Genomic DNA, 26,315 nt, shown 5'->3' with positions numbered 1-26,315 from the left:
TGTTCAAAAGGAGATTGAACAGCTGTGAATATATGTTTTCAGTATTTTTAAAGCAACACAAAACATGAAAACAACTTGCCTTCACAATAACAGAACCTGAAAAAAATTTTTTGAGGGAGACCAGTTGTAAAGTATATTTCTAAAAAACTTCCTTTTCATAAAATGTTCTTTCCAGGGGTGCCTGGGTGGCTCAGTCAGTTGAGCATCCAACTTCCTCTCAGGTCATGATCTCCTGTTTGTGAGTTTGGGCACCATGTCTGGCTACTGCTGTCAGCACAGTTCCTACTTTGGATCCTCTGTCTCCAGCTCTCTGTGTCCCTCCCCCCTTCCCACTTGTGCTTTCCCTCTCTCAAAAGTAAATAAACATTTAAATAAATAAACAAGTAAATAGGGGCACCTGGGTGGCTCAGTCTGTTGAGCATTTGACTTCGGCTTAGGTCCTTAGGTCGGGATTTCCCAGTTTGTGGGTTCAAGACCCAAGCTGACAGCTCAGAGCCTGGAGACTGCTTGGGATTCTGTGTGCCTCTCTCTGCCCCTCCCCCCCCTCACATTCTCTCTCTCTCAAAAATAAATGAATAAACATTAAAAAAAACTTTTTTAATTTAAAAAATAAATAACACATTCTTTCCAAAAATCTGAACTTGAATGTCATATTAAATAAAATACTGAATGTATACATATATGAACATCAGTACATTTGTTTTATTTTTAGAGAATGACATTGATATAAAGATCACCTTAAGTTGAAAGTAAGCGTTACTTAAAAAGGAATCTCCCAAATCCACATATAAATATGACAAAGAAAAAAAATAGAGAGAAAAAATCTTTAAATACACTTGAGCAGGTATTAAATTGAAAATGTTCTAATAAAATAGAATTACTATTAGAATACTAAAGAATACTAAATTAGACATGCAAAAGGATGCTAAATTAAAGAAAACAGAAAATCAACTTGTTGGGTTTTTTTTTTTCTTTTAATGTTTATTTTTCAGAGACAGACATAGAGTGTGAGCAGGGGAAGAGCAGAGAGAAAGGGAGACACAGAATCCAAAGCAGGCTCCAGGCTCTGAGCTGTCCACACAGAGCCCAATGCGGGGCTCAAACTCACAAACCATGAGATTGTAACCTGAGTTGAAGTTGGATGCTTAACTGACTGAGCTACCCAGGCACACCAAGAAAATCAAGTTTTAAAAAATGCTTTACAAAGTCACTCAATAATTCACACACACACACACACACACACACACACACACACACACACAATCATCTATACATATTGTAGCTCTTTCTGTCCAATTATTTTTATAGATCTCAGAATATAACTGTAATGTGTTCTACCTCAGAAAGGTTTGTAAATGATTCAACCAGATCTCCAGAAGTCATTATAACCTGTCTCTGACCCTGTGTATCCTTCTTTCACTATACTATTGAGATATAGGAGAATCTAGATCAGTGGTAATAGATGGCATTTAATATCATTTTAAATATTTTAAAACCTGAATATTAATTTCAAGAAAATCTTAGAGAATTTTCATTCATCATCATCATCATCATAAATAATAATACCTTATATATTAGAGTACATTATACTTTTCAAATTTACTCATACTCTTCAATTTCCTATTAAATTCCAATTGAGACTTCCAAAGGAAACAAACTGAAAAATGGGGATTCAGATAAAGACCAATAAAACTTACAGAGGTGAGGAAAAGAGAGAGAAAGAAAGAAAGAAGAAAAGGAGAGAAAGAAAGAAAGAAAGAGAGAGAGAGAGAGAGAGAGAGAGAAAGAAAGAAAGAAAGAGAGAAAGAAAGCAAAAAAAGAAAGAGGAAAGAGGAACAAGGAAATGAAGAAAGAAAGAGGAGAGTGAAAAAAATTTCATGAACAAGAATGTAAAGAAATATTAGGTGTAGGCAGGAAAACATACAAACATAAGTGTTATACTAGTCTTAAATAATATTCAACTAAGTTAATTTCTCTAGAAAAATAGCTATCTTCTGTTTACTGTTTCTTCTTGTGTATGCTTTGTCATCTTGAGTTATACTTTAATTCCTCAAAGTCTAAGCCTGCATGAAACTGATTAGGAGGTGTATTAACTATCTATCACTGTCATAAAAAATTATAACACAGTAGTTTAAAACAACACAAACTTACTATTTTACAGATCTGTAGTTCAGAAGTCCAACATGGGTCTTTTTGGATCACTGTCATAAAAAATTATAACACACTTAGTAGTTTAAAACAACACAAACTTACTATTTTACAGATCTGTAGTTCAGAAGTTCAACATGGGTCTTTTTGGATCAAAACCAAGGTGTCAGCAGGGATGCATTCATTCTGGAAGCTCTAGGGAAGAATCTCTTTCTTTGCCTTTTCCAGCTTCCAGAATCATTCACCTTCCTTGGCTCATGGCTCCTTTCTTCCATCTTTGAAACCAGCGGCATTATATCTCTCTCTTGTCCTATCTCTTTCTCTGATTCTTTTTCTTTTTAATGTTTATTCATTTTTGAGAGAGAGAGAGAAAGAGAGAGACAGAGTATGATCAGGGGAGGAGCAGAGAGAGAAAGGGAGACACAGAATCAGAAGCAGGCTCCAGGCTCTGAGCTATCAGCACACAGCCCGACACTGGGCTCAAACCCACAAATTTCAAGATCATGACCTGAGCCGAAGTTGGATGCCCAACCGACTGAGCCACCCAGGTGCCCCTGATTCTCTTTTTCTTATGCCTCCCTCATCCACTTTTAAGAATCTTTGTACCTCTGGCCAACCTGGATAATCTAGCATAATTTCCCATTTTAAGGCTATTAATTTAATCCTATGGGCAAAGTCCTTTTTTGCCACATAAGGTAACATACTTATAGGTTCTGGGGATTAGGACAGAACATCTTGGGAAGGGGGAGCTATTCTGCCTGCCACAAAAGCTTATATTTAAAGTCCCATTCTCTGACCTCCTATCTCTCTGCTACATCCCCTCTCATCCTCTGACTCTTAGTCCTTTGAGTCCTTATGGGACCTTCACTTCATCGAGTCTGCCATTTCTTCACTGTCTCTCATTTCCTCAAAGTCCTCTCTTCCCTCATTATCAAACTAAATTCCATGAGTTATTATCACCACAGTCCTTCCTTTATGCACTCCCTACTCCCTTTCCTACCTTCTTTCTTACTTGCTTGACAAAAACCCTGCTCTGGTGACTCCAGCTTTCCCTCAATCTGTCTTTGTACTTTGTGTAACTGAAAACAACTAGAGGAAAACATAGCCTTGCTGACCAGTCTCCTACTCGTCCACACCACAAACCTTGCATGGGCCTTTGCTTCTGCCTGGTATCTACATGCTATTTGTCTGGTCCATTCTCTTTCCCACTTTCCTGGAAGACCCTTTCATGCCTTCTCCTGCCTTCTCAAACCTCATACAGTTATTTCCCAATTCTCCTTCTTGGCTCATGACTTGACTCTTTCTCTACTGAGAAATGCAAAACAAGCAGAAGAGAGCCCTGCAGATTCCCACATATCTCTCTACAGGTCAACTTCTCTCTTCACACTCTACTTTCCTTCTAATGGATCTTTGGATTTAATCCAGGCCATCTCCTGCATATAACTCTATATAACTCATATAACTGCATAATCCAGGCCATCTCCTGCATATAACTCTGTAACTCATATGACTAATAACTCTTAACCGAAATCTAGCATTTCCTTCAATTGTGAATATAGGTAGTAAACCACAGTGGCAATACCTATGTTTTTGTCACAAGTAGACATCATAGGGATTTTTATACCACTAAACAGTTTTGCATCTACTTCAGAATATTATACACATATGTATCACTACTTTGAAATTATGATAGTTATTAGATGCACCAGTAGTTATTATTTATAGCATTAATATAGAAACACATGCATTAAGGTATCACAGATTTGATTTTAAAAATGATTTTGTAACTGTGTTTCAAAATAATTAGATTTCTTTGTACTCTGACTTTTTTTTAATGTTTATTATTTTTGAGAGAGTGCAAGTGCAGAAGGGGCAAAGAGAGAGGGACAGAGGATCCAAAGCAGGCTCTGCACTGACAGGCTGACAGCAGCAAGCCCCTTGTGGGGCTCAAACTCACAAACTGTGAGAGCATGACCTGAGCTGAAGTCAGACACTCAACCAACTGAGCCACCCAGGTGCCCCATGTACCTCTCTGAATTTTATGCATTTAAAAACATAACACTGAGAAGTGTTCATAGCTTTCAACTGTTAAAGGATTCATGACATAAAAGAGGGACTATAGAGGGACTGTCCATGTTCCTATCTAAAGCCAGTCCCTCCATTTCTGCACTAGAACCAGTCTCCTCTCATCCATGATGACAGATGTTTTCCTTTCACCTTTCCAGATCTATGCTTTAACTTCTTGCTTGGGGCCCAGGAGCTGATCTCTGTGGACAGCACCAACCAGGTTTCCTTGTATTCTGATTTATGCTTGGGTTCAGACAGTGCGAAGCACCAGCAGGACATAAAAGCCTAGGAGGAAGAAGAAGTTGGGGTATTTACCTGCAATCCCCTCGCAGAGTCCTGGGTTGGCAGAAGCTCTGTTTCAGCTTTATTTGGGTAATCCTTTTCCATCAAGGAAGCTCTCTCTTTGGATTCATAAAACCACCTCTGATTTTTCTCCTCGGGGGGGGGGGGGGGGGGGGGGGGGTTCTTCTTCTGTGGTGGGCATCTAATGATTCACAATCCCCTGAGAACTTCCTGTAAGTCAGCCCACACTCCTGTGATAATCTCTTCAGTTTCCCAGGACCCTGACTACTACCCAGACTCAGAAAAATGGCCCCAGCATCTCTCCCTTCTCTAAGTTCATTATCATCAAGAAAGCCTTCTTTCAACCCAGTTCAACCCTAACAGCATCATTTCCTTGATAGCCAGACTCATCTTCTCCAGTGATCTCCTCTACCTCACTCTACAGGACACCCCAGGGGGCCTTTGTCTCCACCCTGCTCAGACTGCTCCTCAAGGTCACCAACAATCTTCAAGTTGCTAAACCCAATGGTTATTCTCAGCACTCATCTTTGTAAATCTACTGGCAACATTTAATACAGTTGATCACTCCCTCCTCCTTGATGTATTTTTCACTAGGCTCCTAGGAGCCCAAGGGATTTTCCTTCTAATTCACCCTTTGTTCCTTCTCAGTCTTCTCTGCTGATCTTCCTCTTCCAAGGCTCAGTTCTTAAGCCTTTCTTTTTTTAAAATCTATACTCATTCCATTAGTGAGAGGCTAAGAGAAAAATTACCAGGTGTACTCACAACTGCAAAGAAAAGATCTTTCCCTTCCCCCGCCATTCCCGAAACCAGCCAGGGCGCGCCAGGTCATAGTCTGACATAAAGGCGGCAACCAATCAAGTTCTGCTGAATGGTTTGAAATAAAGGCGGGAACCAATCGAGTTCTGCTGAGTGTTCAAATTTAAATGTCAACCTATAACAACTCTGTAACCTCAAAAAAATCCCTAACTTGTTTGTGCCTGTCTATAAAAGAAGCTGTAAGATCCTTGCTCGGGGCCTCTTGCGTCACCGGCAACGAGTGCGCGGAGGACCGGGTTCGAACCTGCAATAAACGACCCTTACCGCTTGGCTTTGGCTCTGGACTCTGGTGGTTTGTTTTCAGGGGGTCTCTCGAATTGGGGCATATCATTAGTAATTTTGTAGGCAACACTCTCTAATCTTTTTTTTTTAAGTTTATTTATTTATTTTGAGAGACAGAGAGAGAGTGGGAGCAGGGGAGGGACAGACAGAAAGGGAGAGAGAGGTGCCAAGCAGGCTCTGTGCTGTCAGTGCAGAGCCCAGACATGGGGCTCGACCCTATGAACCACAAGATCATGACCTGAGCTGAAATCAAGAGTCAGTCGCTTAACTGACTGAGACACCCAGGTGCCCCAACACTCTGTAATTTTTTTCTAACATGTAGTTTACTAATTTACCATGTTCTTTGTTTAAGTTTGTTTATTTTGAGAGAGAGAGAGAGAGCATGCGCACGTGAGTGCACTCACATGCTAGATCATGGGAGGGGCAGAGAGAGGGAGAAAGAGAGAATCCCAAGCAGGCCCAGCACAGTTAGTGTGGAGCCCAACCCAGGGCTCCAAGTCATGAACCAAAAGATCATGAACTGACCCAAAATCAAGAGTCAGACACCAAACCAACTGAGCCACCCAGGTACCCCTGAGAAGAAAAGCTAGTAAAAACAAGATAAAAGGGGCCAGCCAGATGTCCGAAGCTGGATACTCCCCTTATATGCTTTTGGCTTCTGTAATCTTGCTTTCCTCCTGTGTCCACCAACTGCCCACCTAGCACCACTGATTAGTGCCCCCTCCCCCCCCTTTTTTTTGTCTCTCAACCCCTTACCATCCCAACCATAAAAGGAGGCTGATGCCAAGGTTCAGGGCTCAGCCTTTGGAGGTGACTCCGCTGGGCTGGTCCTGGTGGGCAATAAACGTTTTATCCTGGTTCCTGAGTGCACGTGGCTCATCTCTTCCTGGGCACCGAGTATTTATTATAACACCCCTACTAATTTATCATGTTTAATTATTGTCTCTCTCCTCCCACCAGAACATAAGCTCCCCATACCTGAGAATTTTTGTTCATTTGGTTCTTGAGTGTTTCCCAAGTGTCCAGAACAATGCCAGGCACATATATTTCTGCTGAGTTTAATTGGACGGTAACCATTACCTCTCATATAAAGGGTAACAACTATGACTTTTTCCTTCTAAAACAGCAAAGCCATAAAGCAACAAAAATAAAATATTAATGAATAAATATATAAACTTGTAATGGGAATATCCATTATAAATATAAAGACAAGAGACTGCAGCAATATCAGTATGATAGGAAATAAAATTTAACCTTTAATACATTAAAAAACATTATATAAATCAAACTTCACACAAAATTAAATTGCAACATATAGGAGAGACGTGAAATTACATATCCGATATGTAATGATTTCTTATAAATCAATAAAAGATTGTGTAAGTAAAACAATGGATGAAAGACATGAAAAATTAAAAAAAAATTGATCAAAAATATATAAACCAACCATCAATCTCACTGCAAATTGAAACCATAATGATATGTCACTTTTGCCCATAAAAAAGAAAATTCTATTTTTTTAAAGCTGTACATTTATTTTATTTTATTTTTTTAAAGTAAATTCCACCCTCAGCATGGGGCCCGAACTCACAACCCCAAGATCATGAGTCATATGCTCTACCAACTGAACCAGCCAGGGACTTGAAGAAAATCCTAGTTTAATTAATATCTGAGCCAGTAATTCTACCTCTAGGACCCTATCCCCAATAATTAGAGAGCTGTATAAATACACATGTTCAATGATATTTATTGCAGCAATATTTATGAAAGCAACTTAAAATTCCCACAAAGCAGATAGGCTTAAATAAAGTATGGAATAATCATACCACAGATTATTTTACAGCTGTTCAAAATTATGTTATTGCAGAAAAATCAATGATATGGGAAAATGCTTAAGCCATAAAGTTCAAGTTTAAAAAAACCAAAATATTAAAACTGTACATGGAGCAGGATTCCAAAATTTCAAATACAAATACAAATACATATAGATACATATATACATATACCACAAATTGAAAAATAACTAAAAGAAAAATATACAAATGTTAATATTTGTTATTTTTATGCAGTGGGATTATAAAATATTTTATTTTTTCATTTAAAATTTCTGTATTTTCCAATTTTCCCCAAATTATCAGTTATTGCCTTTCACATTTAGAAAAATAATAAATAAATGCTACCACTAATAATATAAAAGTGAGATCAAAGGGGTTCCAAAAGATACAAACATCAACACTTGAGTGTCCTTATTTGTTTTATAAATGGCTAAATCTCCCAGCTAAAAAGTTTTTATTTCCAGTAGAAGCAGTACTTGTGTTTTTTCCTTGACTGGATTTGGATAGAGGATCCACAGCAGCATACTTGATTTGGAAACCTCCCGCTGTCACTGAAGCGTCACTTAGAAACTTCAAGGTCATGACATTTCCTGGTGAGACAGGGGAGTGCAAAAGAACAAAGATGTTACTCTACTTTGATTTGGCTGACAGTCCAAAGACTCATCATTCTTATAGCAGAACATAAAAATTCATGAACCAGACTCCCAGGATTCAGAGCTGGATTCTGAAGACGTGGAATCTGTGCTTCCTTCCATTGTCAAGTACAGCAGAGTGGGAGACTTCTCTATTTCCTCCTCTGGCCCTTCAATCTGTCCTACAGGAAATCTTGCCTATTCTGTTTTAAAAAGTATTCTTTTTGTTTTTAATTTTTTAAAATATTTATTCATTTTTGAGAGTGAGAGAGACACAGCATGAGCGGGGGAGGGGCAGAGAGAGAGGGAGACATAGAATCCGAAGCAGGCTCCAGGCTCTGAGCTGCCAGCACAGGGCCTGACGCAGGGCTGGAACTCACAGAGTGCGAGATCTCGGACAGCTTAACCGACTGAGCCACCCAGGCGCTCCAAAAGTATTCTTTATAGAAGGAACATCCACTGAATTACAGGAGAGTGGCAGGCAGTTTAAACCAGTGAGGTATGGATGGATTATTTATAAGTGATATCAGGGCAACAAGCTTTCCATTGTAAGAAACAAAGCCACAACACTAACTCCCTACTTTACACAGAATACCTAAATACATTTTGCCTGCATTAAAGACCAAAATGTGCTAAAAGGGAAAATTTATTATATAAAGTAAAATATAGGTATATTTTTCTTTTTGGGGAGGTAAAGGCCTTCTTCATCCACATCACAAATCCAGAATTCATTCCAAAAAAACCCACATAAATTTAATTGTTTGCCAAGCACAACTTTAAGTGTGTTCCATCTATTAATTCATTTATTCCCCACCACATCATGAGGTGGATATTAAAATTTTTATGTTACAGGTGAAATTGAGGCATAGAGAGCTTGAGTTGTCCAAAGCTACAACAAAGCTAATGTGGCACAACCGGGTTTGAGCCCAGGCAGTCTCTGCCCTGGTCAGTTCATGCTCTGATCCACTACACTTTTCTCAGACTTGGAAGAGTTGCCTAAACTAAAAACAAACAAAGAGAACACATTTTACAGATTACTCAACTAGTTGATATACAAATTGGCAACTGTAGGCCTAGTGCCAGCTTGGCAACGTCTATCAACATTTAAAATGGAATCACTTGTGACCCCAAATTTTCACTTCTAGGAATCTCTTTAAAAAAAAAGCAAAAAGGGGCGCCTGGGTGGCTCAGTCGGTTGAGCGTCCGACTTCGGCTCAGGTCACGATCTCGCGGTCCACGAGTTCGAGCCCCGCGTCGGGCTCTGGGCTGATGGCTCAGAGCCTGGAGCCTGCTTCCGATTCTGTGTCTCCCTCTCTCTCTGCCCCTCCCCCGTTCATGCTCTGTCTCTCTCTGTCTCAAAAATAAATAAATGTTAAAAAAAAAAGAAAGAAATAAAAATAAAAATAAAAAAAGCAAAAAAACCAAAAAAACAAACAAACAAAAAAACCCCAGCACCACAAAGTAGAGGTTTAAAAATATACAGTGAAACGTTAGTGAAAGGAAAAAAAAAAAAAAAGAAACAACCATCTGTAGGATGTTAAATATTGGTACATGACAAATTATGTATGGCACATCCATACAGTGACATACTAGGCAATTATTAAAATGAATTTGAATGATCTACATATTATATGGTGACTTGGAAATACTTCCATGGTGTGTGTGTATATAATGTTTATTTAATACAGGAAAACACCTGGAAGAATGGCTAATGTCTTTTTTGGGTGGGGACAGACGAGGAGAGTGGGTATACTCTTACTTTATATACCTTTTATTAAAGTGATATAGTTTACGGCTAGTTCTTAGTTCATTCATTTTCTGTTTTTGTTTTTTAATATTAATATTCTGGAGTGAACAAGGATATATTTAAGAAGAAAACCAAGTCAGGGGCACCTGAGTGGTTCAGTCAGTTAAGCCTCTGACTTCGGTTCAGGTCATGATCTCATGGTTTGTGAGTTTGAACCCTGCATTGGGCTCTGTGCTGGACAGCTCAGAACCTAGAGCCTGCTTCACATTTTGTGTCTCCCTCTCTCTCTGCCCCCCCGCCCCCAAACTCTGTCTCAAAAATAAATGAACATTAAAAAAAATTTTTTTTAAATACAGAAAACTAGATCAAATGTTAACAGCATTATACTTGACTGACAGGATTATACTTCAAATGTATTTTAAATGTTTTTCTGTTATTTGGTATCAATATCCTGCTCTTGCTGTTTTGCTAAATCTTTGGCTGTTTTGTTTCACTGTTCTCTCTGTGCATTCATTTGTTTCTCTCTGAATCATAAATTGTGTGTTGTTTTCAGTTTCTTGCAGTTATGCTAGAAAAATACTGTTTTGTTTACATTTGCAGTAAGTTTAGTCTGTTTTAGACAAAACAAGAAAAATGTCAAGTTTCAGGCATTTGACTCTCCCTGTTTAGTTTTTTTTTTTCTTTTTTAAGAATAGGATTCTCCTCTCCCAACTACCTCCTACAGCTCATGTCTTCTTTTAACTTTCTGTTAACGTAAAATATGACCTCAAGAAAAGAATGAGACAAATAGTTTAATAGTTTGCCCTGACCAGGGAAATTGTAACGTAGAGAATGAATGAATAACATTTAAGTATTAATCATTCAAGAATTGAATAAGAAATTCCATCTTTTGTAATAATGACGCATAAATGAGAATTTCATGCACCTCAAGGCTAGGGTGTGGGAGTAATTGAGCTAGTGGTGTCTGAGCTTAAGGACTACTTAGAAATTGTAATTCAGTGTATTTTGTTGTTTTTAGTTGCAGAAACATTGTGATAATTTTATAACTTGGAGGAAAAATAGAACAAGTAAGAATGCCAACTACTAGTGCTGGGGATGGAAATAACAAGAAAAAAATAAAAATATCTAAGAAACTAAAGGTTTTCAGCCAGAAAATAGCAATTTGGGTCAATGGCAGTGGAATTGCTTATTGAACTAAATATATACGACTATACTTGAGGTATATTGCTTGGAACAAAGTCACAAATAATTTGCAGGAGTTAAAAAGATTTGGAACACATTGCCTACCATAGCTCGCCTTTTGACATTTACTTTGCATAATTAGCATATTAAAAGCTCTCTGACATCTTCCATTAAAGAGATTTGTTTCACATTGGTTTAACCCAATGTTTCCCAAATTTACTTGACCTTAGAGTTCTTTTCTCATGCAACACCTATTAAAAATATCTCCTAGAACTGTGTTCTTTACAACACTGTACTAAGATAAAAATGCAGTTAGTATGATACAAAATTTTTTTCAGTGACAGAAGGTGGTTTTTTTTTGACAGAAGGTATTTTTAACAGCTTTAATGCTTTTGAGAATACTTTTCAATCCTTTATTGATGAAACATTTTGGTGTATTACCTCATTTTATGGAAATCATAACCTACAGCAGTTTTCAGGGATTTGCAGATTCGAGACTATCTCAGACTGCATTCCTCCACATAACGAGTCTACACATTTTTAGTGTAAGGTGGCATAAGGCTTTAAGAAGAGACAAACTCTGCATTTTACAAGCTAGCAGGCTACATCTGTCCCAATTGTCCTCTCAACTTTAAAAAGAAAATAGTAGTAACTACTGAGTTCTTAATTTTCTGTGACACTATGGGAAAACAAACCATAGTCTTACACCTCACTTTAGAGCCATTACCTGTGCTAATGATGTCTTCTGGAAGCTCATCTCCACAGTATCTGAAAGGGAATTTTAAAAAAAGAGAAGTCACACGAATACATATTACACAGCTATTGCAAGTGGCTCTGACCTATAATTAGAGTGCTTTATTTTTCCTAAGTAATGGCTCACTTTCCTATTATTTTATATATTTTTTTATTGTTTTGGGTTGTTTTTTTTTTTAACTTGAAATTGTAAGAGAGAAGAGTTAAAAAAAAGTTTGCTGTTTGAAATAACCTCACAGTGTTGAGATTCTTTTTTTTTTCTTTTTTAATTTTTTTTTTAACATTTATTTTTGAGACAGAGAGAGACAGAGCATGAACGGGGGAGGGGCAGAGAGAGAGGGAGACACAGAATCAGAAGCAGGCTCCAGGCTCTGAGCCATCAGCCCAGAGTCCGATGCGGGGCTTGAACTCGCGGACCGCGAGATCGTGACCTGAGCCGAAGTCAGACGCTCAACCGACTGAGCCACCCAGGCGCCCCTGTTGAGATTCTTAAAAAAAGAACATGTGGCATTTCTACTCTGTGTACTTGCAGAATTATTTGTGTAGTAGACAACTTGAATGTATTTGGAAAAATTTTTAATTTGTTTCTGATTAATCCGGTAAAGCTTTCTTCACAGTTAAAGAGGAATAGGTATATGGCTGATAGTATTAATATTCTGAATTCTAGTGTAGACTGATTTAAATGCGGAAAATTATGTTGGACCTTGTAAGAGGGATTGATTTTTATCTGAATCATGACTTGAAAGGAATTCCCTTGCACATTATATAAAAGGGATGGATTTATCACATAATATAAATACAATAAATGACAAATTAGTCTATTGAAAACCTTTTATTTTTTTTTATATTAAAAAAAAATTTTTTTTAACGTTTTATTTATTTTTGAGACAGGGAGAGACAGAGCATGAATGGGGGAGGGTCAGAGAGAGGGAGACACAGAATCTGAAACAGGCTCCAGGCTCTGAGCTGTCAGCACAGAGCCCAACGCAGGGCTCTAACTCACTGACCGCAAGATCACGACCTGAGCTGAAGTCGGCCGCTTAACCGACTGAGCCACCCAGGCACCCCAATTGAAAACCTTTTAAAAAATAGTATGTGATTGTATCTAGGGCTGTAATTGATTTCTGAAACTAGGTTTAGAATAAAAATATCATCTTGATTCTCAAGGTAGGATGTCCATTCTTTCAATAAATACTTAGCTCTTAATTTCCCCAACCCTGCTTCATATCTTCTTCAACCTATTTTTTAAAAACTATTTGTATTTTTTCTATCACAGTGGTCTGTCAGCCAAAGAGCAAAACAAAACAAAACAAAAACAATTTCCCTCCAAAAATTGTTGTTCATTTATGCAAGAAATGCTTGGTTTTTCTTTGTATTTCAGTTACATTTCACGTCACAGCAAACTACTGAGTCTGTCATTTTTAATTGTCCTCACTACCATTTTCTTTCATTAAATTACTGTCATGGATAATAGAAAATTGATCACTGATAGTCTATTGATAATGGATAGTCCAAGATATGCATTATGAAGTGGGGGCTATATAAATAAAAGATATAATTATATACTTTTTGATTTGTAATATTTTGTGAGACATTCAAAGTTTAAACTATATTGATGATTTAGGATGGGAACACAGAAATATTGTGTCCCAGCAAATATTGTCTCCCTTGAAAAATCACGGGAGAAATACTGAGGAAAGGAGCACGTGTTTCTTATGGCAAAGAAAGCTATTTTAAAGCATATTTCCATTGTACTTCTAAGTAAATTGTACGAGATTAGGGGCTGTACTTTGCCTATTCTTACATTCATAATGCTTAACACAATGCTTTGTACACAGAAGAAAGAAAATAATTACTGAATTTATCATTATTTTTAGGAGGTTGATAGAAATTAGAATACTTGAAACTTTCTCAGTTCACATGTGTCTTCCTCCTTCTGTTGTTAATTAAATCTTGAGGTCTTTTTAGATAGACTGTTTAATTCTTACTGCTGATTACTTAACAGTACTCAAAAGGCAGCTATCACTATTTCAAAAATATGAACATGTAGCAGCTGACTGGCTTAACGTGCTAAGAAAAATCTTTGCTAAAAAAAGATATGGTGTTGAGGTGCCTGGGTGGCTCAGTTAGTTGAGTGTCTGACTCTGGATTTCTGCTCGGGTCATGGTCTCACAGCTCATGAGTTGAGCCCCTCATCTGGTTCTGCGGAACCTGCTTGGGATTCTCTCGCTCACTCTCACTCTCTGTCTCTGCCCCTCCCACCACTCTTGCAAGCCCACGTGTGTGTTCCCTCTCTTTCTCTGACTGTCTCTCTCTCAAATATATAAACTTAAAAAAAATAAAGCACAATTTTTAAAGGATATGGTGTTGCAGGGGAGAAAAAATACTGGAAAATCAATAACTGTGGGGACAGGTAAAGAAAATTAAAGAACCATCAAACAAAATATTGGATGTATTTTTAACTTTTTATATGGGGAAACACATACCTTCCCACAAAGCCATGGACATCATCGTAACTGTCATATATTTCAACATAGTCAGCCAAGCAAGCTGGGTCATCTTCAAGGTCAAAGTCCAAAAAGCTCAGGTGAATACGCTGACCATAGTTGAGTCTAATGTGCCAGTAGCAGATCTGGTTATCATCATACTCATTTGGGAAGCCGGGAGATTTAAAAATTCGCTTTGGATCTGTAAAGACACCACCACACTCTTTTGCTGAAGTGGATAAAAAAAAAAAAGAAAAGAAAGAAAGAAAGCATTAGAAAAAATATTATCCCTATTTTAAACGGATATGCACTTCTTAGTGCCTATTTATTGCTTTTAATGAAATATTAAATACGTATACTTGTAGTTAGAGAATAAATGAATTTTTTCATTATTCATTGCTAAATTTTCTCAAATGAATTTAGACTGAATTTTTTAAAAAAAGTAAAACAGCAAGAAAAAACAGCAATTTAATTGTGCTCTTGTTTACTTTTTTTCCTTTTTATCTTTTCAGCTTAGAATGTGCAGGTCTCATGTGTATATATTTTGATGAATACATATGCCAATTTTACCAACAGCCCAATCAAGATGGCTGGGATTTTGTCCCGTGGTGTCAACACTGTGTCTTCAAGACTCTTGAACATTTAGAATAATGAGTCCAATAAATTCTGTTTGGAAAATCATTATAGAATTTCAGGATCACAAGGGACCTTGGAGGTCACTGTAATTCAGTTAAAAAGAATAATTTACAATCATTCTATACTCCTTTTACTGGCTTTAAACTAACACCTTGATCCTAATATTTGAGGATTTGATGGAGATATTAATGTTTGTTTTTTTTCAAGTAATTTATCATTTTCTGGATTACTGTCATCCTTATAACCTGGATGAGAACAAACAGACCAGCAACCTCTGCCAGTGATTTTATAGTGTGACCTTGAGGGAAAGGTATGGAAAGGCCCTGGTTAATTTTAATTTCAGATCAAATAAGTGTCTTGTGTCCTGAAAAAAAGTACAGTCTGGAAACTCAAAAATTACACGAGTGGTGGTGGTGGTGGTGACTGTGAGGAGCGTTCGAAGATATCTTTCATTATATCAGTTAGAGACTTTTTCCAAGAATGTTATCCTTTAAAACAACTATTAAAAAAAAAAATGGGTTAGAATCCTGAATACCATAGAAGGTAAGGAAGCTTATCTCCCCAAGGACCCAACAGAATCTTAGAAAGACAGGGGAATGACAAAAGAAAGAAGGTCAGGGATCCAGTCTGAGCTCTGTGACCACTGGATACTTCAGTTTCTTCATTGCTAAGGTAAATATAATCATGTCTCTCCTATTACCTACTTCACAGGATTATTCTTAGGATAGTAACACAGAAGATAACTTAAGAGTGTTACATAAAATGTAAGCTGTTCTTATTGTAATATTAAATATTATATAATACATAGCTCATATGTGTACATAAGCATGTACAGTGCCAGCTTTTGGAGTGACTTGCCCTGTCCCCTACCATCCTATCTTTATTGTCCCTACCATTAGATTAGGAAAGAATTCAAATATTGAACAATTTGTCTATTTAGCCCTATCTATCAGCTCTATATTTTATTGATTAATTGATAATCATTGCTTTATTTTTATGATATGGTTATGATTTTTTCCTTCCAATTATTTTTCAGCGAACTGTTCTTCCCTCAGTGCTAGTTCAGGCGGTCCCCAGTCCCCTTCAGGCTCACCACATCCTAAAAACTCAGCCTGTCACCGAGTCCAAAAGTAAGCTGAGAATTGAGTAAGAACAAGTGTCTCAGGATTCTGTACAAATATTCCCAGAGTAAAAAGGATTCAGCCTCTATGAGAAACAAAAGCAATTTATAAAAATTTGTAAGTTAAGGTGGCGTTTGTATAAAAGGGCAAGGAAATACTGTAGGAAACTTCCAATTGGCACTTCTTTATCTCCCCTAGATCTTGACGCGTGGAAATGATTGAATAGATGTTCAGAGATCCCAAAGTTTATCAAGCAAAGAAAGAATCGGAATATACTTGGAAATAAAAGTTACTCTTAAGAGTAAACAGAAAGTTGCTTGTATGAATATACTGAAGAAAAAGGAAGAGAGGAAAAGGGAAGGAAAAGAAGATATATGAACTATTAATAATGTCTGAATATAGAACTAAATATAAAATAGATTAAAGTATGTCAAAGTGATTTGAAAATTATAGTCCTACATAAATGCACTGTAAGTGTTTATTCATATTTGGTCTTGAGTGGAAATAGATGATGGCTCTAGGCAAAATTCTTTTCTACTTAGAATACACATTATTTTAAGATAAAGATTAGTTACAAACATGAGAAACTATTTTCCAATGGTTAATATCATTATATAATAGATTCTATAATAATATGCTAGAACTTCACTATAACTTATTGTAACTTTACTATAGGGACTTTCTTATAAGGTAGATCCAAATAAGGCAACACCTGAGGGTGTTTGTGACCCTAAATGTGAGACAGATGGTAACACATTATAATTCTTCGTAGTATCGTCCTGGGGAAAATATATCCAAAAAGAACAATCTATTTTTTCTCCAAGAACATGAATAAAGAATAGCTCTTTAGAGTAATTATGTTGAATTAATTTTCTCTTTAAAAATTTCCTAGCTACAGTTAACCATGGGAAAAAATATGAATAAAAATATACTGTATAATAATAACTAATATATCCAGTATATAATTGTGAAAACAAATCACAGAATAAGAGTTGCTTAGTTTGGTAGTTTAAGAATTTATGCACAAAAAGAAATTAGGGGAAGGGGTGCCTGGGTGGCTCAGTCAGTTACGCATCAGACTTCAGCTCCGGTCATGATCTCACAGTTTGTGAGTTTGAGCCCCACGTCAGGCTCTGTGCTGACAGCTCGGAGCCTGGAGCCTGCTTCAGATTCTGTGTCTCCCTCTCTCTGCCCCTTCCCTGATTGTGCTGTCTCTTTCTCTCTCTCTCTCTCTCTCTTTCTCTCTCAAAAATTGATAAGGATTTAAAAAAAATAAAAAAAAAAGAAATTAGGGAAAGAGTTTGTCTCCTTTTTCCCCATTCTATCAAAGAGGTAATTTTGAACAGTTAACATTTGTAGCATCGCTTTGTTGTGTTAGCTAATTAACCGTGACAAGTTTATAACCTGCTTCTCTCCCGTTCCCCAAACCACCCCCCCGCCCCAGCCCACCGCTTTGTGATTGGGAATAGAAAAAGATGTAGCATAGAAAAGGCCTGAATCCGTGATACAAGCTACCTGTTAATTGTTAGATATCTGAATTGGCATAAGTTATTAGACTTTGAATTTCCTAATTTCTAAAATGGGTATATCAGTAGCTTCTTGCAGAATTGTTGCATTATGTGACAGTGTAGATGAGGAAGGAGCATGAGTCAGTATCTGGCATGGCATAATCATTCTGTGAATTGTTGTTATTATTATTTTTTTAAATGTTTATTTTTGAGAAAGAGAGGGTGCAAGTGGGGGAGGAGCAGAGAGAGGGGAGACAGAGGATCCAAAGCAGACTCTGCATTGACAGCAGACAACCCAGTGTGGATCATGACCTGAGCCGAAGTCAATCGCATAGCCGACTGAGCCACCCAGATGCCCCTGAATGGTTGTTATTATTAATAATTATCATCGCTAGGTTGATTTATCTCTGGGAGAAGGAGCCATTATTTTTTAACATCTCTGTTGTTGTTAACGTGTCAACTGTTTTTGTGAAGTATAAAATTATTATTTTTAACAAACCATGTGGGTTGTAGCAATAGGCATCCCATCTTTCACTCCTATTAAGACGGATTCCATAATCGATAATGCCAGTTTTTCCAAATCCACAGTTGGGCCCGGGTTTCACAATGGGATATCCAACTCTGCCCTTGGCCATCCACCCAGCAGCACAGACGTGAAATCCTGCAAGAGAAGGAAAAGGTTATAGGCCTAAAGGGTAAATTTCCTCAGCTGCGTGAAGGTCAGCTTAATAAAAATAGCCGCTTCTCAACTGCCCAAATCCAGTTATGGAAAAGGAGAAAAATTGTTTCCTTCCTTCCTTTTTCTTTTTCTTTCTTTTCTTTTCTTTTCTTTTCTTTTCTTTTCTTTTCTTTTCTTTTCTTTTCTTTTCCTTTCCTTTCCTTTCCTTTCCTTTCCTTTCCTTTCCTTTCCTTTCCTTTCTTTTCTTTTCTTTTCTTTTCTTTTCTTTTCTTTTCTTTTCTTTTCTTTTCTTTTCTTTCTTAACTGTTTTCTTAAAAAATAAAATAAAGTTTGAATACATATAAAATATAACATCTGACATGTACTAGAAAATGACATCTTATTTGAAAACAAAGAGGCAGGGGCACCTGGGTGGCTCAGTTGTAAGCATCCGACTCTTGGTCATGATCTCACGGTTTGTGAGTTTGAGTCCCACATTGGGCTTCATGCTGACAGCACAGAGCCTGCTTGGGATTCCCTCTCCCTCTCTTTCTGCCCCTTCCCTGCTTGCTCTCTGTCTCTCTCTCTCAAAATAAACAAGCTTAAAAATTTTTTTTAAAGAAAAAAAGAGGCAGATGGACTGGAAACCATAATACCATGGATATGAAAACAATCCAAGTTCAGAGCTGGCTTCTTTTCACGAAGGACCTATCTAGTGGCATGAAGTAATTTCTGAAATTACCCATCAATCCTGGAAAATAATTTTTTTCAAATGATAATTAATTTCTATTTCAGGATCAATTAACATTTGCTAATATTTTTAGAAATTTGAATAGGGATAAAAATGCTCATAAATTTCGAACAAAGCCGCAGCCCTGTTTTCCTTGCCCAGCTTCGGAGGCTGTTTAAATATTTGCCACTGCCAGCCAAGAGCAGTTTTATTAGAAGTCCAGGGCAGTTAGTAAAGGCCCTGGCCTCTGTATCCATCTTTCAGTTACTGCTTCACACGTAGCCTTATGGGTCTAGACTGAGCAATCTGGTGGCGAGACTTTGGGGACTTGAGACAACACCTTTATTTTTATCCTGAGTAATATGTAATAATAACGTAAGCTTTGCCAGGTATTTTTCTTCCAGCAAAGGAGTTTCTTCAACGGAGAAGAAAGCTCTGAATGGGGGTGGCCTTCTGGATTTTCCTATAAGTCCAGGAGAAATTATCAAGGTGCATTTTTTTTTTTTTAAGAAGCAACTAGCATTAGTTAATCACTGGGTTTACACCAGGTTTCCTGACATCATCTTCTCAGTTTCTTTTTCCTGTTATATTATAACCTCTTTATCTTCCTTTTGATCCTAAAGTACAAATATATTCTCCCACTTAACTTTAAAAAATTTGAAAAAAAAAAAAAGCCACCAAATTCAATATTTCTTCTACCAAGCAAATTTCTTTGTAAAACTCAACACAGTAACATTAAATAGCTGAGGAACCCATACTTGGACTTTAAGAAAAGATAGTATTAAAAACAAATAGAAGTGGCATTAAAATTAATGAGGAATAGAAATGATGTTGACATAATGATATCTTTGTTTTCCTTTGACTTTTATTATATTAGCTCATAATGGCTTGTGACCCCCAAATAAGCTGCTAGTACTAAGAACTTTTCAGTGGCTCTAGGGAGAGAAGGTGGGAGAAGCCAGAGAGCAGAGATGTCACAGGAGCTTAGAGAAAGTATTGGAAGTACTGGTGAGAGAAATCTTATGAAGGGATTCCAGAAAAGTGGGATGCCCCCCCCTCCCCCCAAAGGTGAAAAAGAAGAAAAATCATTGTCAAATCAGTTACCAATTTTTCTGGCTGCCTCTAGTTGCTTGTAGGTGGCGAGACGGCCACCTTCATATTCACACACTGCCTTGGCTTCTGCGTAGGTGAGCTTGTATTTGCCAGACCTCGCTTCTCTGTGGTACACACCTGCTGCTTGTTCTGTGAATTCACAAAAGGCCATGAATACGCTATGATCCATTCTTGCGGAACAAAGGAAATTTTGTGGTCTCATCTAGAAGATTACATCAGCTATTTTTCCTGCCAAAGAGTTTCCTGGGTCAGTGGCCTTGGGTGGCTAAGTTTTCATTGTTAGAAAGCTTTGGGGAAAAAAGAAAATTTGAGGGGAATTTTAGGGAAATTCGAGGACAGAGACAGAAACTTGAGGCTAAATTATGTTTCTGAACTGATAGCCTGAAAGAAAGCTGCAATACAACATTGTATTTCCATACTAGCAAAAGGTGACAAAGTTTTGACTTTTTCGGGCTTTGTTTTAAATCAAATAAAAAATCAGGGGCGCCTGGGTGGCTCAGTCGGTTGAGCGGCCGACTTCAGCTCAGGTCATGATCTCGTGGTCCGTGGGTTCGAGCCCCGCGTCGGTCTCTGTGCTGACCGCTCAGAGCCTGGAGCCTATTTCAGATTCTGTGTCTCCCTCTCTCTGACCCTCCCCTGTTCATGTTCTGTCTCTCCCTGTCTCAAAAATAAATAAAACGTAAAAAAAATTAAATCAAATAAAAAATCAGAAAGGTAAACCATAAGGGGGAAAGGAGGTAAAAGCAAGAAAAAAAAAAAAAAAAAAGAAAGAAAGAAAAGAAAATTGATCCATTATGTAGGTTCACAATGATGGAGGAAAATAATCCAAAATATCTATGTGAGGGAAATGACTAATGCAATATAATTGAGACTTTAGTAAACAAATCAAAAACTGAGGAAAGGTTTGAAGGAATCCAAAGCAAATAAATATTGCATTAAGGAAAAAAAATATTCAAACACAGCAGAGAAAAAACTGGGCACACCAAACAACCAGTTGGTACATTCTTTTATCTGGTTTGTCTTTTTTAGTTCACATGTTGTTCCCAACATATTTTAGGGAGTAAGTCATAAATGAATTGTCTTCCAGTAGATCACTGTTTAAATTGTTTTGAGTTTGGAGTGCATTTTGCCATAGAAACAATGTGAAAATATTTCCAGGACAATAGTCATAACATTATCTCTAGTAGTTCTGTGTAGACTATCAGATTATGGTTAAGTCTTTGTACCCTGACCTGTACAATCAGCCACCATTAAGATCATTTCCAATGGGGACACTGTGTGGCTCAATCCGTTAAGCATCCGATTCTTGATTTAGGCTCAGGTCATGATCTCACCGTTTGTGAGACTGAGCCCAGCACCAGGCTCTGCACTGACAGTGGGAGCCTGTTTGGGATTCTCTCTCTCCCTCTCTCTCTCTCTGCCCCTCCCCCATGCATGCTTTCTCCCTCTCTCAAAAATAAATAAATACACTTTAAAAAATAAAGGATCATTTCTAATGAAAACACATGTTCCTCAGCATGCAGCAAGACTCAAATCCAGTAGTGTTAGAAATGTCATTGATTACTCTCTTCCCCAAGCTGAAGCTGACACTCCCATACTTTAATAGGAATAGCGGCTTGGCACTTGCCCTCTTTCCCCTGGACTGCAGGGGAATCCTGCTCTTACATATTATATGGTACAGGGGAATCCTGCTCTTACATATTATGTGGTAAAGTCCCATCACTTAGTCAATTCGATGCTCTTAGGGTAGTGAACACAAGAAATATCAAAGTTATCTTCCTGTTTGAAAGCCACCTGCTGCCCAAGTGTCTGTCCTTCATATGGTAAAGCCTCATAAACTAAACTTTCTCTAGTTTCCAGTTTGGTCATTTTAAGAATATACTGTGAGTTTTGCTAAATGGATCAACTCCTGTTCCCAAGCAACTTGGACACTAGTGGGCAATGGAAGCACCTTCATTTTGAGGTACAAAAGTACTAGGGCTTTTAGTAGAGAAGGGGGACATTTTGAACTTACTTTTGTATCCTAACAGAGATTATCAAAAATGTCAAAATTGTATCTATTCCCTGAGAATATAGACTATGAGATCTTTATTAGTATGAATTATTTTAATGCCTGCAAATGTTTCTCAAACTAAGATTTCCTTGGTATTTTACTCCCTATTCAAAAAATGATGTGTGTAGGAAAAAAAGTTAATGGACAGAGGTTTTTGAAAAATAATTTTAAGTTTTCCTCCCAGTAATATTTCCTAAATTTTTGGGACTGGAACTCATCTAATAATAAGATAGTAACTTGAATATGCTATCATTTTCAATTCATTAAATAATATTAATATCATACATGTTTCCTGAAAGAGAAACAAACTTCTGTTATTTTGCCTTATGAACAGGTTGAGAACTCTTGTTGTGATATTTGACAATTTTAAGCAGACATTTATTTGAAAGTATTCCTCAATTCAGCATTTTAAACTACTAAGATGGTCCTTTGTACAATGTGTCCTAATTTTATTATTTTTATTTATTTTAATATATGTTTATTCATTTTTGAGAGAGAGAATGTGGGTGCACTAGCAGGGGAGGGGCACAAAGAGAGGGGGACAGAGGACCTGAAGAAGGCTCTATGTTGAGGGCAGTGAGCCTAATGACAAGGGGCTCGAAATCACAAACCATGAGATCATGACTTGAGCTAAATCAGATGCTCAACCAACTGAGCCACCCAGGCATCCCGAGTCCTAATTTTAACAGTTTTACTTTTCAGAAGAAATAATAATTTATTAATTTTTATCATCCATAGTCTTTCATTTAAGCTGTATATCTATTTAACCAATACATTTTTTTTGTTTGGTTACAAAGGGGCGACAGTAGCATGTTGGCTCTGGTTTCTCCTGTTGGTTCTTCAGTGGACACATGGTGTATTACTGCCCAAGCCTCAGTTTCCCCATCTATCAAATGGGAATAATGATAGCTATTTTTGGAATAAACAGACCATTAAAACCCACAAACATAACCTCTGGATCCTAGTAGGAGTTCATGATAATGTTACCTGTCCTTCTTCTTTTTCGCATTCAATACAGTGGCTGAAAAGCATTGCTTATTTGTGCAATTTTGATTTTCATAATCTATGTAAACTAGGTGATGTGTCTTATCCTTACTATTAAAAAATTACTATTTAAGGCATATTAATTACTATTTAAGGAACTGGAAGGTATCAGAGTTACAAATGAATCTTAGGGATCCCCTACTTTGATCTTCTCGTGTTACTAGCATGGAACTGAGACCAAGAGTTTAAAATGCCTTGTTCGTGTTAGTTGCTAGCAGATTCCTGCCTTCCTACCCAACTCTCTTCCCTCTCTAAATAGTTTCTAATACCATATTGACCTAACCAACTGTAAACAATTTGTGTTAGGCTGACTGGTCAATAATTTGTCCCAGATTGAAGCAATTTGCAATTACCCCGAGCCTCAGATTTGCAGCATACTATTAACATTTGGGTGTGCTCCTCTCTACCTCTAGGACAGAACTTCTATTGTCTAGGTTCACATTTTTGTAATATACAGCATCACTTAAAAAAACAACAGCTCCAAATTACTGGATCATTAGAGAATTTGACAGCATTTCAAGATTTTTGCATATGGATTTAATTCTTACTAGCTTTATGGCAGTTTTTTCCATTTCTAACAAAGGTGTGTATATTTCCTAAGTTTGATGATGTGCAAGGAAAATAAACAAAGAGACTTGTTCACTCCTCGAGAAAGTCCCAAACACCATCTTGGCCAAATGGATTGCACTGTTCAGCATTAAACTAGTTCACTGGCTCAAGCTGAAGAAAGAAGGGGCAAGGCTGTGCATTGCAAATTGAGCTTTTTAATGAAATCCGCATGGCTACAGTTATTACCAAAGAGAAACATGCTGAAAGGGAAAATATTCCATGTCCATGTGCTGCTTAGCAAGCCAAAAGACAAGATCTAGGTTAATTTTGCTTTCTCTTTATCTCTCTATTTTATACAAGAATTTGTCAATTTTCTTCTCAAGTAATTCAGAATTTTTTCACTATGAAATACAGTAATGAACATAAAGCCATATTAATTTGTGTCGTGAGAAAGCATTGTTTAGAGTACTATACAGGGTATTTTGAGTTTTCTCTATCTGGCCTTTTTTTTGCACAGTTAGGCCCATACCTTTCCCTACATTTAACAAAACAAAACAACAAAAGAAACTTTCCTTGTCTGACAAAAGGGGTAGAAAAGTATTTATATGGATAGTTCAAACAAAAGAAATCAGAGTGGTGAGACTACATTCAGAAATACAAGCCTTTTTCTTTTTTCTTTTTTTTTTTTGTATTGCAAGCTGGCTTTGTATCCAACTAGTCAAAAGATGTTTGGAAATAGCAAGATATACCTTACAGGTCAGAGTACCTGGGCAAAAGCTTATAAAATTATTGTATATTCCAGTTTACCTGTTATGTTTCTGTTTTGATTACCTGTTGTGAAATCTGAATGCAAATGCATCGAAAAAAAAAACATGGTGTTTTTATTTTGCTAAACTTTCCCTACTATTACCATCACATCTGCTTTGAAAATGTTAAAATATATTTTCATATGGAATATAAATATTACCCTCTATTTTTCTACTGAATAGCTCACTTTGTAAAAAGAAAACTATTTTTAATTTAGAAGGCAAGAACACTTTTTTTTAAAAAGAGGCATATGCATTCCAATAGCTGTTTTTCCTCAGCATTTTCTTTGAAAACATCAGCCTTGAACAGAACAAAAAAATTTACTGCTTTGATTCACTTCTGCATGAATTCAAAGTAACATCCCCAATAAGAAGCTCATGAGTGAAGTTTCTTACCAAGCCATATGGAGTTATGAAAAATTCCGTTCTTGAATCCCCATCCGTGAGCCTCTTCCCACAGCAAGACAAATAAATAAATTAAGATGATCATATCTCAGTTGTAGAGAAGTTATAGCCTGTTTGGGGCTGCTCAGGATGAGTTCTCAGAGCAGAGGCTGAAATGTGACTGAAACATCTGGTTTCCACATCTTTTAAATGGTTTTTTTCAGCTGTGAGGTCAGCAAGTACTCTCCAATGGCGTTTTTTGCTGTAGAGTTACACAATTAACTCAGTGTCTGGAGCAAATCCTCTGACTCATTTGCATTGGCAACCAAAACTAAGGATATAGAATGATGATCTACATTTTAAAATTCATTTACTCAGAAAGCGGTTCATTTTTTCTGCCTGTCACAGATGCTTTTCTATTAGGGAGTTTGTGTAACTTGTTGCAGATTCAGCAGTGATGAAAACAAAACCAAGAAACTTCAGTAGGAATTTTAAGAGAAACCTTGAATGTCTTAATTGCAATAAGTCAATTATGGAGTGTGGGGTTTGGGCTTAAACACTAACCTTGAACTTGACGATAGTAAGTTTACTCTAATCTTCTCTAAACATTGCCAAGCTTGTATAGAAAATTTAAAACAAAGGTGGGCATAGTTTGGTGAACCCTAAACTATCTCCAGTGATGTAGGATTTCTTTACCCTTTGTGTTTGTCCTGGGGTGGATCTGTTACCGTCCCTGGCTTATTGTGGTCAGCAGGTAAAGACATCAACTTCCGGAAAAGTAGCTCTGTTTCAGAGCTTTAGGACATTCCAGCAGCTTTGGGGCATCTTATTATAACACAAACTTCCTGAGGCCACAATGCCTTGAAGTTGTGGGAGGAAGGTGGGTGGGTAGAGAGTCAAAGTTAATAAAAATACGGCCCTAGCTGCCCCAAACCACTCTGTGAAGATGATCAAAATGATAGGTAATAATTATTAGTAGCAGAGTCACCATGCCTTAAAATAATCCAGGCTTTCCACTCCTTTTGTGTAGAGTCCATGGGTCTAGTAGTATCCCCACTGCTCTGATACTAGGAGCATTTTCTGTTGATTGAGAGCCATTTTGGGGCAGTATTTGCCTCTCTTTCTTATACGTCATTCTTTGCTATTTAGTGTTTCTACTCTTGCTGCCACGTTGCTTTCCCTTTGCTTTCATATTCATTTTTCTTATGCTTTCTTAGGCCCTCCAGTGATACTGGAATCCTTAGAAAATGCCAATTTTCTAGACGCGCCTGGTCTGAAGTGAGCCTAGACTCCCTTAGGCATCTTTGCAACGAACACTGAAGGCATACTTTCATCTCATCTCTCCTCGAAAGAGCAGTTGAGGAGATGTAGGCTGAGGGTACAGAATTTACTGGATGCTCACTGAGTTATGCACAAAGTTATTAGGGTTCAAAATCTCTATTCTGGGCCTGCAGCAAATGAG

The 26,315-nt window shown here is 37.3% G+C and overlaps 1 protein-coding gene across 1 annotated transcript; it reads right to left on the bottom strand.

The window, feature by feature from the left end:
• Positions 1 to 7,343: 7,343 nt before the first annotated feature.
• On the bottom strand, positions 7,344 to 25,040 carry TNFAIP6 (TNF alpha induced protein 6). The gene is made up of 6 exons (XM_025912172.2): positions 24,866 to 25,040; positions 20,009 to 20,146; positions 18,016 to 18,177; positions 14,252 to 14,480; positions 11,740 to 11,780; positions 7,344 to 8,041 (listed from the first exon to the last, which is right to left on the bottom strand). The coding sequence occupies exons 1-6, from the start codon at positions 24,957 to 24,959 to the stop codon at positions 7,872 to 7,874; spliced, it is 834 nt and encodes a 277-aa protein (XP_025767957.2). The 5' UTR covers positions 24,960 to 25,040; the 3' UTR covers positions 7,344 to 7,871.
• Between the last annotated feature and the right edge of the window lie 1,275 nt (positions 25,041 to 26,315).

The sequence above is a fragment of the Puma concolor genome, chromosome C1, assembly GCF_028749965.1.
Source record: "Puma concolor isolate L17-30 chromosome C1, mPumCon1.1.hap2, whole genome shotgun sequence".
In the NCBI taxonomy this organism is placed as follows: Eukaryota; Metazoa; Chordata; class Mammalia; order Carnivora; family Felidae; genus Puma; species Puma concolor.
This window is presented reverse-complemented; position numbering and strand designations above follow the sequence as displayed.